The sequence below is a fragment of the Macrobrachium nipponense genome, chromosome 6, assembly GCF_015104395.2.
Source record: "Macrobrachium nipponense isolate FS-2020 chromosome 6, ASM1510439v2, whole genome shotgun sequence".
NCBI classification, from domain to species: domain Eukaryota; kingdom Metazoa; phylum Arthropoda; class Malacostraca; order Decapoda; family Palaemonidae; genus Macrobrachium; species Macrobrachium nipponense.
In genome coordinates this window covers 91,439,907-91,456,898 of record NC_061108.1, presented here as the reverse complement: position 1 = coordinate 91,456,898, position 16,992 = coordinate 91,439,907, and the positions used below count along the sequence as shown (strand labels likewise).

The 16,992-nt window shown below is 34.2% G+C and overlaps 1 protein-coding gene across 5 annotated transcripts in view; it reads right to left on the bottom strand.

The window, feature by feature from the left end:
* LOC135216235 (laminin subunit alpha lam-3-like) overlaps nt 1–16,992 on the bottom strand; it is a 567,145-nt gene that overhangs the window by 328,547 nt on the left and 221,606 nt on the right. For all 5 annotated transcript variants that reach the window (XR_010314834.1, XM_064251389.1, XM_064251390.1 and 2 more), the window contains exons 8-22: nt 16,212–16,308; nt 15,535–15,675; nt 13,785–13,901; nt 13,176–13,316; nt 12,357–12,511; nt 12,113–12,215; nt 10,932–11,036; nt 8,709–8,851; nt 8,144–8,229; nt 7,821–7,957; nt 7,272–7,486; nt 6,553–6,747; nt 4,415–4,535; nt 1,346–1,454; nt 869–937 (exon numbers count right to left, since the gene is read on the bottom strand). Coding sequence is in view for 4 of the 5 variants with exons in the window: in XM_064251389.1 (XP_064107459.1) it covers nt 869–937; nt 1,346–1,454; nt 4,415–4,535; nt 6,553–6,747; nt 7,272–7,486; nt 7,821–7,957; nt 8,144–8,229; nt 8,709–8,851; nt 10,932–11,036; nt 12,113–12,215; nt 12,357–12,511; nt 13,176–13,316; nt 13,785–13,901; nt 15,535–15,675; nt 16,212–16,308 (1,934 nt within the window). In the remaining variant the exon portion in view is untranslated. The remainder of the gene's footprint in view (nt 1–868; nt 938–1,345; nt 1,455–4,414; nt 4,536–6,552; nt 6,748–7,271; nt 7,487–7,820; nt 7,958–8,143; nt 8,230–8,708; nt 8,852–10,931; nt 11,037–12,112; nt 12,216–12,356; nt 12,512–13,175; nt 13,317–13,784; nt 13,902–15,534; nt 15,676–16,211; nt 16,309–16,992) is intronic.

The window sequence follows — 16,992 nt, the reverse complement described above, 5'->3', positions numbered from 1 at the left end:
TATCTATATATACACATATATATATTAATTATATATATATATATTATATATGTATACACTGTGAGCAAATTCTATCATCCAAATGTCCCCATACCCTTAGCATACTCACTGTCCCCTAATTTTTATTCAATGCTTCCTTTTAACTTTACTTTTACATATGCAATAACATCAAAGAATAAACAGGAATAGCAAATCTGTTTCTGGATGCAAGTATCTAGAGCAACAAAAGACTTTCTCTTAATTTCTACTAGTATTTATTACAGCAAAGTACAGGAAAAAAGTGCTTCGCAAGGTCACCATCTCTGCTCAAGTCAAATTATTTTATTAGTTTATATTCATTCAAATTCAGTAGTTCCCAGGTCCACGACATAACAAAGACTGGAAAGATTCTTACAGATACTGAACCATATTTATAAGAAGGAAATGATAAATTGGAGCATCTCATGATATTAATGCACAAAAAAATAGTGTGTTTGGATACAGAGCCAGATCCATTACAAGTTTTAAACAACACCACGTATTTGCTGGCATACAACCCTTCCCTAAAATTTCATTGCAATTAATCAATTCTGATGACATCTTATGGACAGTCTGACAAACAAGGACAAAAAGATTAATAACCCAAATGAACAGACAGTAACATGTCCAAATTCATTGGAAGGACGACTAAAATTAATATTAAACAACTTAAAATGAAAAACTTTTTACAATGCTGACTAAAACCAATTAGAGAATGTACAGCATTCCTCAAATTTCCAATTCATTATCAATAATGCCGATAACTAGAACGAAAAATAATGAGAGTGATTTAATAGTACGCATGCAATCCATTCCACCAAAAATGACAAAAATATAGGGTAACACTCACTAAAGCAGCCCGTGACTAAATTCCCATAATGGTTAGGAAGGCAGCGGTCACATTTTTCACCCGTAACGCCTGCATGTAAACAGAGATAAATTATATAAGAGAAAATTCCAAAAGATCTGAAAAGCAATAATGCATGATTGCTTTGTTCATTAAAGCCCAATGTGTATTGTTATTACATACAGGGCAAACTAAAAGGTACCATCCCGGTTTATTACAAAAGTACTTTTCTTTCATCCGTGTTTCTTGGTTTAAGAGTTTAGAAAAAATATCTTTATGTAAGCAAATATAATTTGCTATCAATCTCCTAAAATATCCATATCTAAGCTCATATAATTTGCTATTAATCTTCTAAAATATCCTTATGTAAGCCAATATAATATACTAATAATCTAAAAATCAGTATCCTTATTTAAGCGAATACAATTTACTATTAACTTAAAGGGATCAAAAACTGTTCCAGTAACTCGTCATACATACCTGGCTTGCAAGGGCACTGTCCAGTAAACTGATCACAAATCAAATTAGCTGACCCTTGTGGATTGCACTGACATCTAGGGCAACCTTGTTCAACACCCCCATGACCTCTCTGAAAATATATATAAAAACATTTAATCTATGAAACTTTTGCATACCTTGTATTACTCAATACTGTACTAAGAATAATGGGTATCCATTATTGATGAGTCTGCTATTCTGCTTAAATCACTTTAACTTATCATGATGTAGACAAATGGAAAACTACACAAGTCAATCTCTCATTCCAATGTAAAAGCCTATTGTTGACAATTATCTCTTTTGAAAGTAAAGCAGGGCATATCTCTTAAGCTGAAGCAAGGTATAATATTTTGAAAACAAATTGAATCAATAAATTAAAAATTATATACCCATCACTTTTAATGGGTGTTATTATTCTATCAAGATAAAGAAATATTTTTAAAAAATGCAAATTATGCTGTAGCATTGAAGCTTTGTTTACCATCTATGTACCTAGTTTAAGATACTGGTTATGATACACTTATAAAGAGTGCTATGCCCACTCCATTCATTGGTAATCTTAAAAGCATAGTAGATAGTACTCTCTCATTGTATGCATCACAGCCTATAATCTATTTCTTTCCTCTCCTGATTCATGCCAGCTGCTGAGGAAAGGCTAGCTAATGTTGCATATTCAACAATTTCATTGGAAAACAAGTAAAATTGTGTGATTTCTTATTTTTACTTTCCTTTGGGCTTTAGATGAAAACACAAAAGTGACAATTATCAAAATGTAGCTTCAAAAAACAGGTGATAAACCCCGACTTGATCCCAATGTACAGTTGACCACCAGACTTCTCAATGGGAATGTCATGAAAAAACATTCATGCTATTAAGCTAATCATTTATAAGTTGATGTCAATTTTCTTTTGTATGATATCATTTACTGAAGTTCCAAAGAATGCCAATCCAGCAATATGAACAGCATGTTTTAGAGAGATTTAGTACATCTAAACAACACAGTGAATGATGAAATAAGCAAAATATTTCAAGCAACTTTGAGTAAAAAAGTCAATGGAGGAGAGACAGATCTAGTCTATGCAACATTTGGCAGTCATCAAGTTTCACAATTTCAACCCCAGATGACTGATCAATTATGCAAAAAAAAAAAATTTTCTCTGGAGGACAGATGGGTGTATGCATCAAGCTTCCCAATTTCAGACTCCCTAAGACTGATTAACTGCAAGACTAAAGCCCAAGACAAATAGACCACAGACGACTGGACAGAGGCAATCCTTCATCAGATTACAAGACTGATGACCGCCATTAATAGGAATTAATCATAGATCACACGGCATACATAATAGTTCAGATTTCGTCAGCATTTTCAGTATTTTTCAATTTATACATAATTATTAAAATTTAAAGAAGTGAAATTTATAGAATAACAGTTATTCAAATTTCAGCTTTAAATTAAAGACAAACCCTTCACACCGATACTATGATTTGGGTGTTTTGACCCAGTGGTTTGATAAAATTACCTATAATTACAATAACGACTGCCCCTCTTTGTTAGTTATCAGATGATCTAAATTTGCACAGAGAAAATACCCTGACAGGAGTTCAATAAGTCCATGAAACTTTTACTATAAGCCCTAAAGTCAAGCATAATTGGTGCATATACTTATGACTGTAAGCACTTCACCCATGGCTGTGAGAGGTGTGGCGGCTATTTTCCGTCTGAAATGCAAGGTCTGACGACTACAAATTTATCAAAAATGAGAAATTTATCAAGGCATGAAACATGATATCCTACGGGAAGAGCTCAGTGTTTTACATGTGTTATTACTGTACGTGCAGAAATCAACTTTTGCCATTTTATCTTGGGGGTTTTTATATGGTCAAGATAATGTCAAGATAGTCAACTTCAAGTACCCATCACTACATCATGAATGTAGTGATGATGGTCAACCACACAAGGAGTGTTGCTGTCAGTTTTAATTCTTGTACCTCTAAAAGGCAAGGATATTTCTAAGGCATGAAGTACTCTGTTTCTGAGGTACAACGCAACACTGACATTGAAAAGCTTTCACAAAAGATTAATAAAAGCAAAGCCCATTTCCTATACCAGTATGCCGCACCTCCTCTATTATAAGACAGGCAAATATGTTTAATGTTCAAGAACTGATATTGTAATTGTATTTTAACCATTTGGTGTTAAGTAAGCTACATGGTCGCCAGAAAATTGATATAGTATTAGTATATCACATTTCTTTTTTATAAGGGGTAGATCCCAAATTCTAAAATAAGAAAGCCAGATGGCATTAAACCTAAAATCAAAGATTTCTAGATACCTCTATACAAGTAGAGGTATGTAAGCAATCTTTCTAAAACTGAATCACAAACAATGTGTGACTTTGGTAAACAAGGTAAATTCATTGCCAAAGATGACAAATAATGTGGTTCAATACACCCCCTTAAGTTCTACTACTGGCTCTTGATTTTCATAAAGGCTATTGGGAGATGGATGCTAATTATACATACATGCCTAGTGCTCTGAAAGGTGCAAAATTCCACGTGACAGTCCATGCATCCTTAATGGAAATGTATGTATTGTTTAAAGGAAAATACTAAATACTACAAACACCTTTGCCGTCTGCCTTATGATCTTGGGCTCACTTCTGTAAGACACCTTCACAGTGACATGAATAAGCTGATTCAGCGTATGAAGTGGACGTCTGATTTCACTGAGGACTTAAACTTTTATTTAGTAAAAACAAACCATGCTCTCTTCAAGAAGACTGTATATATTATGATGTAAGCTTCTCCCACGGTACCTCTGGTACATTGTATATGCTATCTAGAACACTGGCTCATAGAATAGTTTTAGGAAACTGCAAATTCGTAGGAATTTCATCGCCCAAAAACAAAGTCATAAGATATAGGAAAGCAATGTGGTAAACACAAGCACAAAATTACACCTAGAAACACAAAAACAGTGATTAAAAGACCTATTCTGACTCCCATCCAAGTGTTATACAAAGGGTCTAGTATAAACTATTTCATACTTACAATACACCTGTCACACTGGCGCCCGGTGAAAAGTTCTCTGCACTGGCACTGTCCACTTTCGGGATCACATTGTTCACTGAGGGACCCTCTTGGATGGCACTTACATTGGAAACATTGACCTCTGAGAAAAGGAATATAGCATACATTATGAATTACCAGTTATCATACTTGGTGATTATTATGTCAACATACTAAATTAGTGGTCAATAAGCAGTCCCTCCAAACCTCTTCTTATCACCTCTTAACCAGAATATACACTGCAATTAGAATCTTATGAATTATGATTTAAAGTACTGAAAAGCTCTGAAAATATCTAGTGTGAAGTACCTAAGAAATGCCAAACATTTAAATATAGCTACATTTTTCAGTATATTAATTAAGTAGCAAGGTGAAATTTCAGGTTAAAAATGTGAAGTGCTATGAACACAAATCATTTCATGGGAATCATCTCTAGATTGAATAAGACCATCAGAACAAAACGGTCTTGAACTCCAGGAATCAAAGTGGTTGATTTTGGGACTGAATTATACCACAGTTAGTATCAGAATGTGTTCCTCAAACGTATATAACATCCACTTCCCCCACAAGTTGTGTTCAATAGGAAATAAACATAACCCTTTTGAAAGCAGCTGGCACGGCTTATGTGACTGCTCTGATGCTTTATAGTATAAGTTATGTTCACTACAAGGAGACCTCATGTTTCCTGGTACTCCCATTTTATTTTTGCCACCCTTTCCTAGAGCTTGGTACCCTTAAGCACCCTTAAAAGGCTTAGTTCATGTCTAGGGGCTGGCTAGCACTATGACTCCTTACCCTGTTCCTGTTGCACTTTTTCTACAAACTACCACAGTTGAGCCTGTTTTCATTCTTCAAGTCACTCATTTATTTTAATTCTTGACAAAGACGTTATATTTATGGTCCAATTTTTTTTTTCTGTTTCTCTGTTTGTCTGCCTGCCCATTGACAGTTTGTTAAAAGAATTATGCATAAAGGTACAGATGGATTTTAACAAACATTTTCCCAAAGGTGGACTTCATGACTGGCAAGAATTGATTACAATTTGGAAGTAGGAATGTAACTTCTGACCTATCAGAGATCAAGGGCCAAACTAGAATTTAACCATTTAAACTTTTGAACTGCATGAAATTCATATGTTATATCTGTCATGCATGCTCCAGTAATTAGGCAAATGCAAAGTCAGATCAAGATCATATGCATGGTTCGGAGGTCACGTACGAATTTTACCTTGGCCATAACATTTGAACTAGAAAAATATAAACTTCATATTTTGTATGCATAATCCTTAAAGATGCCAATATGTAGAGTGGGATCAATTTTTATATGGAGGTTATACTCAGTGGTCAAAGGTCATATTCCTACATATTAACTTTGGTCATAACATCTGAGCTGTACAAGAATACATGTCTGGCATGCATAATCTAGTCAAGTTATATCTATTACTTAGAGATCAAATATAAATATAATCTTGGATACAGCTTTTCCCAGACATTTGAAGTCGATAACAAACGTTCTCCTTTTGCTATGTAGCATTTGATTCTACTCACTAACATACTTTGTCTTATCAATCCAAAATATTTAGGAGTCCTCCCTTGACTCCTTGCCATAGTTATTCTGTGTTTGATATAATGTTTGTTCTCTTTGTGAAATAACCAGACTATGTATTAATATCTAAGACCAATACTTAATGCAACTACACTTGAATAACATATACTCTCTACAGTTGTAAAATACTTTGAAGGTAGCACATCACTACCAATGGATTATTGTAAGAGATTTCAACTTCCACTTCTGCAGGGGAAAGAGGTTAGAAAATGTACCAATCATGAATGAGTTAAAGTAAATTTTGTTTTGAATAAAAATACGTAATCAAAATTTAAAGAACATTTTCATTGTTAATCATTTACTGTACACAGGTTAACAAGGTCTTCAAACTCTTCAAAAGGGTTTATGAAATCTTCAGTATGAATTTTTGAAATTAAACAATCTTGCAGCATTCGTGGAAAAGTTTGTACGGAGAACATTCTCTGAAATCTCAATTCTCAACATAATCGAACAGTGCAATTGTACTTAGATGATAAAGAATATGAATAATGTAACTAAAATACTTTTCAACTCACCTTGGCGTTTGTCTGTAATAATTTTCTTTACACTTTTCACAATTCCATCCTGCTGTATTGCCTATACACTTGAGGCACTGCCCAGTCGATCGATCACACACATCTCTCTCCCTGAAGTCCACATTGCCATTGCACTCACAAGGTTGACAATAGTTGCCCGGAACAAGGGGGTTTCCAAAGTACCCATCAGCACATCTGAAAAAATTATTAATGCTAAGCGTTTTATTCTGGGACTTTTAAAAAATGCATGAATTTGTAACAATTATCACAGGACGTATTATATTATGAAACAAAACTGTACAAATTGGTTCAGACAGGAAAGTGAATGTGGTTCCTGTCGGGTAACTAATATTAACTTCTTTCAAAATTCACTCAAAAGCTCCAGAGGTCTTTTTCTCTCTAAACATGCTGGCATAAGGACAATTTATTCTAAATCGAGAACGAATCAACTGTCATCATCTCCATTACATTCCTTTTACCATGATAACATGGCTCAGCTGCAAGAACTTCACTTAAAATAAGCTGTAAATCAAACCTCATTCAGCTATTATTCAGAATTTAGAAGATACATGCTACGTGACATAAAAATACCAGTCTTTTTTGTAGCTTTTATGTGCCTTTATGTATGGTCTTCTTTCATTTATGTTGTCATGCATTTTATACAGTTATTGGCATTTCTGACACTTCAAGCTTGTACATTACTAATCTTAAAAACTTACCTTTCACATTTGGGCCCGCTGTAGCCTGTAGGACACTGGCATTTGTATCCTCCAAGATCCAGGTCATGAAGACATCTTGGAGTGAAATAATTTTGCCCCAAAGGAAGGGGGCATTCACATAACTGACAAGCATCTGGAGTTCCAAGAGAAGGATTGCCAAAGTATCCAGTTGCACAACGTTCACAATTTTCACCAACTGTATTATGTAGACATTCCTGGACAAATAAAACATTCCCTTTATTAAAATTCACAATTGTGCATAACTGAGAACATCTTTCAAGAAGCGGTAAAACTTAATGAAGTGTCAATCAAGATTTTAAATACATTCATCAAGATCACAACTGAATACCATACTAAAGTAATTTGTTAATATGAGAATAATTATCTGACATTTTTAGGCAACTCATAATGATACAAAGATGAGATTTAGCATCCCACAACAGCGTCATATTATGATACAAAAATGAGCTTCAGTACCTTACAACAGCGTGCCATAAGTAAATAAGACCTGTTACTTAAATATAACCAAACTGGAAGATTCAAACTCACACCACAGGCCCCTGTGAAAGGATCACAAGATTCGGCGTGACCATTGCAGTCACATCGTTCGCAGGTTCCTCCAAAGATCGTATTGTTCACTCGCCGATAACCAGGCTCGCATAACTCACAAGACAAACCAGTATAACCTACGTGTACGCAATGAATTAATATAGATTTAAAATTATGTTTATGCTATCAACTTCTTATTAACACTATTTCAATAAGTTCTTGTCAAGTTACTTATTCAGATTTACTAACAAAACTATAAAAAATAAAAATATCTGCAAATTACTGCATATTCTGCCCATTGTTCAGAAATCGTTCAAACTTACCTGGTGGGCAGTTACACCTTTCGACTGCTCCTGTGACTAGTGTTGCTGTACCCTCACCACCATACTCTAAAGCCACATTATGAAGGCTGAAATAAATAAAAAATATATATACAAAAATTTAGAAAATCTAACATAATTCATAGATGTCCGATAGTAAGGGTATTAAAAAACCAATGCGATATGATTCCCATATCAACACTATATACTATATGATACAGAGCATATTTTACTTAATTCTTATGAAACTTGTAAATAAAAGACCTAACACGTGCAAATAAGAAAACTTAGCCAAAATGTTTTACTAATCCTAAAGTTACATATCTGAAAAAAACGTTATTTTTACAGGTACCAGAAGAAATCCTTCATATTGTTGAATTCAATGTAAACAAAGAAAATTCATAAAATATTTCATGAGTGTAATATTTCTATATTTACTGTCAAAATAATCTGAAATTTGGTTTCTTAATTAATATCTATTTTAAATAGCACTGTTTATATGACACTTTTATCAGTAAAAAAATATTATTTCCACTCCCAGAAAAAACTGTACAACCAAGGTACTTACATTCCCTCAATTTGGACAGAATGATATCTGGCTCTTATCATTAACGTTTCCATAGAGCTGAGAATTTGCATCATTTCTTGTCTTGTGACCGCCTTTCCTTTATATTGTCTTGACTTCGTTGATTCAGCGATGTCTGCTAAATCCTGCAAAACAGCAAAAACAAAGTGTGGGTATTTATCTTATATAAGATATGCAAACCAAAAATGTGTTGCGCTTCTAGTATATAAAAAATCCGAAATTATAAAGGACTGCGATCTAAATTAAATTCATAATGGAAAATGGATACGAAAGTTTAAACTAAAGTTACTCAGTTAAGTATGAAAATGTTCAAAAATTCCTATAGAGCCTTATTTCTAATATGAATTATACTCCAGTTATAAATACAAGGCATGTATAATACTCTTTATGGGATGCTGAATACTGGAGAATGAATAAATAAAAAAAAATTAAAGTCATCATCATTGTAATTACTTCTGAGAGGTAAGTGTTGCAAGCTGCTTGGTACAGTATCCGAGTACGGAAAAAAGAGGAAACCAAATTACTGCTGATAACATAGAAAAGATTCCTAAAATTAAGAATGGATAGATCCCAGATGATGATACTCTGTGCATAACATCCTAATTAAAAATGTTATACTGAAGAATTTTCGCCAATGTCACGAATAAAGGTGTTCTTTGCCCCTAAAAGTATAGAAGCCGTTATTTTATGGAGACTGATCATGAATCCTATAGTAAATTCACATCAATCGTGCATTTGATGTCTAGGCCAGTCCCTTACGACGCTCCTGATTGGCTGTTGATAAGCCAATCGCATTGCTGGAAACTCTCAGTCTCTATCGAGAGTTCACATGAGTAGGTTCTATGTTCCACCTCTCCTGAGGGATACGTCTTTCAGGAGAGGTGGAACATACATCCTGCCTATGTGAACTCTCTCGAGAGACTGAGAGTTTCCAGTTCTGTGATTGGGATATCAACAGCCAATCAGGAGCGTCGTAAGGGACTGGCCTAGACATCAAATACACGGTTGATGTGAATCTACTATCGTAGTGTGAATCTACTATCGTAGTAACACAATTAAACCAAATTCATCATTCTTGAGTTAATTACATGGGCAAAAGATGATGTTTGAAGAACACAATGAATGTCATTTTATGAATCGGGCCTTCAGAGAGGATTCCACTGTGGGTAAATAAGGGCTCTTTCTTATTAGACTCAAACAAGAGTTTCTCATCAGGATTTTTCCGAACAGAGTCAAGTCCCACTTTAAAAGAGAAATGTTGGGTTCAATTAGAACCTTCCTTTTGAAGTTGCAAAACAGGACACTAAAGCATGGGGCAATGATTGCTTAGTCCACTTAGACACAAGACTTAAGACAATTTAAAATGGCTCAAAACTTCAACTGTTTTTCCCAGTCAGTCTGCTTGTAAATTACAGATTAACTATTTGAAATAGACCAAAGCTTTTGTAGAAAAGAAATCACTACCGAACTTCAGTTCCTTACAGGCAGACAATTTTCGTAAACTGTGAAAACTGGTATCTATAGCACGCAGAACAAAAAGACAGGGGTTCATAAAGTACTTTGTCAATGACTCCCAGTCGTTATGGAGCCGTTTTTATGTGTAATTTAAAAAAAAATGAATGAGGGATTAGGTAAATATCTTGGAAGAACCTAGTAAGTGGCAACTAGAAAATTCTCAGACTACTAAGTCAACTTTTCCTTGGAGGTATACAGTAATCTCCCAACCTTAATAGACTGTTTACAATTTGACTGCTGAAGGTATACTAAATATCTTCTTTATTAATCTGTTAAACAAAGCTGCCACCTTTATGAATTCAGTTATTATTTGTAATTTGTACTTTACATCAGTCACAATGTACATTCTTCCATTATTTTAGATATACGTGAATGTAACTGAATGAAATATTCTTTTTGTGTTAGTTCTAAGTAATGCAAAACTATCTTTCTCTTTTAAGCTAAATGTTCTCTGCTAATATTAGCAATATACAGGTAAATATGCTTATTTCATTATGAAAGAAAGCAGTGAACTAATATTCAATTTATTCTGATAAATAAGAAGTGATTGAGGCTTGCTAAAAATCAGCTTATTCTCAAGGATAAACAGCAAAATGACTGAAGTAAAGGACATGTGAATGGTTGTTGACGACAAGAGACCAAATTCACAGAAAACTTGAGTCACGAAAAAGAAAAGCAAAACATGAATACCTTTGGAAAATGGAACCAATCATGCTCATAAAATGGGATTTCTAAATGTGCAGACTTCCTTCCTCTGTGCGTATTGTCACCATATGCTATACGATAGCCTGCGCCCTGGAAAGACATAATTACAAATGTTATACTATGAAGTAGGATTATTAACTATTTAAAATACTCATAAGAATCAGTAAATGTATCGTGGCTATAAGGAGATAAAAGAAAATTCTGTTACGTATTGATTCTTAGTTTTATCAGATAATGAGTTTAGTATAATAAGAATTATAATAATACAACTTTGATCAAAAGAAGAAATACAACACTGTCTTGGAAAAACGCGTGCTCAAAGCATATTCTTAATTAATTATTACCACAGGTGATGGCAAATATTCAGATTATCATAAAATGCCATAATATGGTTTGACATCTCTTAAAAACATTTGCTGTTAAAATCATAAATGTATATACAAAAAATACAAAATTATCTTTCCTCTTAAAAACTTTTTAAATTGCCGTGACTACAACTGACCCAGCAGCTATCTGAAATAATTTGCTTGAATCAACTTGGAACTGTGTATCCAGAAATTTTGAGATAATGGAACTTTATGAATATTAACTACCCTTTTTCTGTATAGACAGAAAATGCGTAGTTCACATCAGCTACTTAATTGCAATTAAATCATGAAAAAAACAAAATACTAATAAAATGTAGACGACTAGATAAAAAGCTCATGGGAGGAGCACGGTACGGTAAATGTAATAACTTGGTACATGAAAACAATACATTTTAGTTTGGCCCATGTTTTCCTTTGACAGAAAAAATTTTGAATTGTTGATATAAGTCAAAGTGGGGCTGTATGAAAGGACTATTGAGCTAACTCTCCTTTATGGAAGTGAAGTGAAGAAGCTGGAGGCAAAGGAAAGACAAGAGACTGAAACTGCTGTCATACACTCTAAGTAATGTGAGAACAAATGTTTGCTTAAGAGGTAGAAAGCAGGGGTAAAGTTATGAATGTATATGAAAAGATGGATTATATATTTTTACAGATGTAATCATGATACAAATGATAGAAGTCAATGCATATTAACTCCATTCACTGATATCTGAATCTGAAATCAAGCTACGAACTTTGGGCTTCGTAATACTGTAATATTAATGTTCGAAATGAAAAAAAAGGAATATTAGAAAATACCTCTATTATAACGTCAGGACAACGGGTTGGACTGCCAGAGGTATCTCCTCGAAGTCTAACCCAGGACACCTTCACAGTAAGAGTTTGACCATATGAAGTTATCCTGTGGGGAAAAAAAAACACTTACTGTAACACTTTCCATCTCGGGAGATTCAAAAGTGGTCGTTTAAAACAAGCAAAATGACATATGTCAGGAAAACCCAACTCCAAAATAAACATTACTCCATTTCGGATGGTAACTTACCTTTTTCCTAAGTAACCGTCTGGTGCCAACCAGTAGTAAGCCGAAAAGGCAGACATTTCATCATGTGCGATTGAAACATCTGTTCCTTCGTGTAATGCTGCAACTACCTTTCTTCCAAGCAAATCAGTTACACGCCACTCACTGCGTTCCACCACCTACATAAATAATGAAAAATGTTGTAGGTACAGTACGTACAGTAAGTAGTCATACATGACTTAGAAACTATGAGAGTATTGAATAATTATGTAACAGATCTTTAGGATCTGTCAGCTGCTATTTTTGAGATGGCAAATGTACATAACTTAAAGGCTTTAACTTTCTCTAAGCTGCCGAATTTTTCTACGAAGGGTAAATACCTCTGAGAATATCACTGAGCTACATATCCAGTTTACCAAGATTTAAGAGCAAATGCAAACATTAAAAAAAAAAAAAGAATTGGAGTATTAAAGATATCATGCTTCAGGTAACAATATTTAGTTGGCCGTTTGTCTTTAGAAGCTACTTCTTTTTGCAATCACACTGACTTTGGTCTGATTCCTCTATTTTATTTGACAGTGGGAAAAGACTTTCTCCATTTCCCCTGTTTTGAGGATTCGCCGTATTTCTGCCCATCTCCACATATCCATATGAAGAAACTTCCCACATTTAACATTTGATATATAATACTTTGTTTATATGATGTTCAGCACACGCTGTCTGTCCGATTCTACTTGTTTGTTACTGATCTCACTTTTTACGTTACACTTATAATCAATTTGCTTGTGGGTTTATTAACAACAAAAATACAGTAAAAAATACTACAATAAAATAAATACTCACAGTGTATACAGCTAGTTTGGCTGCGTCACAAGAGCCCGTAGCACCATTACAGAAGCATTTTGTGCAACCTTTGGGGTTTCGTATATCCAAGTGGAAATGTCCTGGGGCACAGGTGTCACACTGATTGCCGACCACATTTTCCTGTTTGAATAAGGAAAAAAAAAAAAAGTCAGCATTTTGCATCTTACGACAGAACAGTGTTTTTTTCTTTCTTTCTTTTTTATAAAACATTTATTATATGAAATAGGTTCCGTTAAAAAAAAAAAATATGCTATTGTACTCAATTGCAGTCCACATAGGAAAATGAATAGTGTTTCTTAGAAAATGCCCGACAATATCGTCCTCCAATGGACCTCTTCTTGGAGCGTTTACTAAGGAAACAGATAAAGTTTACAATGTATGTATCTACATACATTGTAAACTTTATCTCTTTCCTTAATAAATGCTCCGAGAAGAGGTCCATTGGAGGACGAAACTGTTGGGCATTTTCTAAGAAAAGCTCTGTTCATTTTTCTGTGTGGACTACAACTGAATCAATATACCTTCGTGCCTAAGAAGATTACCAGTACTATTTATCCAGAATTTATCCAGAGTATTTAGAAACCTTACCTTGCACACGCAGTCTCCTTCACACTCGTCATTGACCGAACCTGCGCGGTGACAGGGGCATGGGTCGCAGCGCGGGAACGATCTGAATCCTTTGGCACATTTGTCACATCGAGGGCCCTGGAGCAACATTTGCCGTAATAAAAAATGTGAACAAAATGGTAAAATAGGTTTCTACACAAGCTAGATGCTAAGATAAATCATATTAATTTTGCCGCTAACATCTGCATTATTATATTTAACAACACTGCAATATTGGTCAAACCACTGGTGTTAAATTATTTTAAAAATAAACTCGTGGAATTTGTAAAATTCTTTAAGGTTACTGGTTATTATCATCTTAATAATGTTCAAAATTAAAAATTTTCGAGAATATTAGAATTTGTATAATGTATATAAGAGAGAGAGAGAGAGAGAGAGAGAGAGAGAGAGAGAGAGAGAGAGAGAGAGACTGATATGCATTCTCTCAAATTATGATTTACAATAAATATCTGATTATGTTGGTTTAAAAAAGCTAATAGAAAGTAAACAAGAAGCTGTAAAGATACATATAAAAAGTTCATAAAACTTCTGAGATTTTCTGTAATTTGCCGAAGCAGAATGGCATATAGAATTCTACCATCGACCCGCTGCAGAGCTATTTTGGGGCTTGCCTTCGGGCATCTACAATTATCGTTACTATAACACATTGAAATACAACTTATCGACATTAAATTTAATATAGACGAGGGAAATATTCACTGCAAAACCAAACACTGACTTTAAGAGCCAATGAATTAATATATAGTTTAAGTAAAATTGCTTACAGAAATCTTGGCATACCTAAGTGACGGTGACCGCATAACGTCACAGATTTGAAAACTATGATCAAATACACCTAGTAAATCTATATGTTAAGTAAACGGCATGCACTTAAGATACAGAAATAAGACGCCGTTGCCTTTCTCTATTTTTCAGAAATATCACTAAATCGAAATTAGGATTTAGCCAATGCCATTTCACGCTAAAACTAAACTACCCCAAGTTACAAAAATTTGTCAGTTCTTTGCCAAAGGACAACATGCACCAGACAAAAATGAACGCTTCCTACCCGGCATCTTGGGCTACCTGATATCATGAGTAATTGTAATAAGCATAATCAAGAGAAATTGCTGTTAAACACTCGAAAACATAATGACTTTGTAGAGTTTCACATCATATTTATGATAGAAAATGGGTAATTGCATAAGCTTCTAAAGAAAACGAAGTTTTGTATATGATGGCAAACTTATACATTTACACACGCCGACTTTATTACGCATACTTATCGTTTATTTCGACTCAAAGGTAACCATTATTTGTCAAAAGCTACTGCGACAAGTCACTTAAATAAAGGAGAAAGACTCTCAGTAGTATACGCTATTAACGGTTTAACCAAGACCTACATAAAAGACTTCTTTAGGGCTTGTGTTTAACCCTGATGGGAATAGGATTACCCAGTCGAAGCCATCCTATTTTAAAGGCATACATTTCGATGGAGCAAAGAACACTAACATCCGATGTTCTGTCTCTCTCCAACCCATCTCAGACCACTGGCGATTGACAAATTACTCTGCACTTGATTTGCTAATGCTAACCATTGATATCGATTCCCTTTATCCGGTACGAAAATCGAATAGATCCCTCAGCTAAGGAGTCGAGAGAGAGAGAGAGAGAGAGAGAGAGAGAGAGAGAGAGAGAGAGAGAGAGAGAGAGAGAGAGAGAGAGAACTTACCGCGAAACCTTCCTTGCAGATGCATGCACCAGGAAACACTCCAAGATTAAATTGAGAATCATCTGGGACGCAAAGTCCTCCAGTACCAGGCCCTGAACATTGGCAGGGAAGGCATGGTTGACTAGCTGTGCGAGCTATGCCCTAGGGGAGAATGAAAAAATTTATATTTTACTGGAATTATGATAAAAACGAGTAAAAAAAAAAATCACATTTTTAACTGTAAAAACGATCGTCCAGTGATTATGATGTCAGATCTAATTTTGTTAATCACAGTATATGTACGATGGCTGCAAAAGTAACAACTTAAAAAGAAATAGGAAGCAGAATTAACCTCATAGATTAAAAAATATCTTGTACCTTAAAATCACATGCTGCCTACATCCACAAGCATTGATTTACAATGAAATTTTTGTGAATAAACGAATTTGCAACTGTTACTATGATACTTTGCAATAAATATAAACTAGGAAAGCAATAAAATGAATATAAAGGGATAAATATGGCAGTTCGTGAATAAAGAAAATTCAATATAATTTTATGTAAAGCTGTTAAAATAAAAAGAAATAATACATATAAATACATATAAATACATACATACATACATATATATATATATATATATATATATATATATATATATATATATATATATTGCTTTACCAAGCTAAGCTACTTACCCGAGGCCTGTAGAAGCCTTCCCTGCATTTCTCGCAGTTTACTCCAGCAGTGTTGTGGCGACAGTTTTGGCAGACGCCACCACCATCGTATTCGCCTCTGCAATAAAATTAATTTTTAGATTATTATACAAAGAGGGAGATTTCCATTTATAATTCGAGGTCTAGACTTTTTGGTTTCTCAAGGTAAACAGTAACCCTAAACATGTCAAACATCAACGGAAAATTAATGACTTAGGATGTCTATGATTTGACAGAACTTGGGAAAATTTAGAAACTAGAATACTCCAAAATCATAAGTGAAAGGAAAACTAAGGGTAAAATCTTGTGTTGGAAAACTAAGTGTAAAATCAAGTGCTGGAACACTAAAGGTAAAATTACGGCTTGGAAAACTAAGGGTAAAATCATTGTTGGGAAACTATGGGTAAAATTACTAGTTGGAAAACTAAGGGTAAAATTACTAGTTGGAAAACTAAGGGTAAAATCAAGTGTTGGAAAACTAAGGGTAAAATCACGGGTTGGAAAACTAATGGTAAAATCGTTGTTGGGAAACTATGGGTAAAATTACTAGTTGGAAAACTAAGGGTAAAATTACTAGTTGGAAAACTAAGGGTAAAATCAAGTGTTGGAAAACTAAGGGTAAAATCACGGGTTGGAAAACTAAGGGTAAAATTATTGTTGGGAAACTATGGGTAAAATTACTAGTTGGAAAACTAAGGGTAAAATCACGGGTTGGAAAACTAAGGGTAAAATCACGTGCTGAAAACTATGGGTAAAATCATGG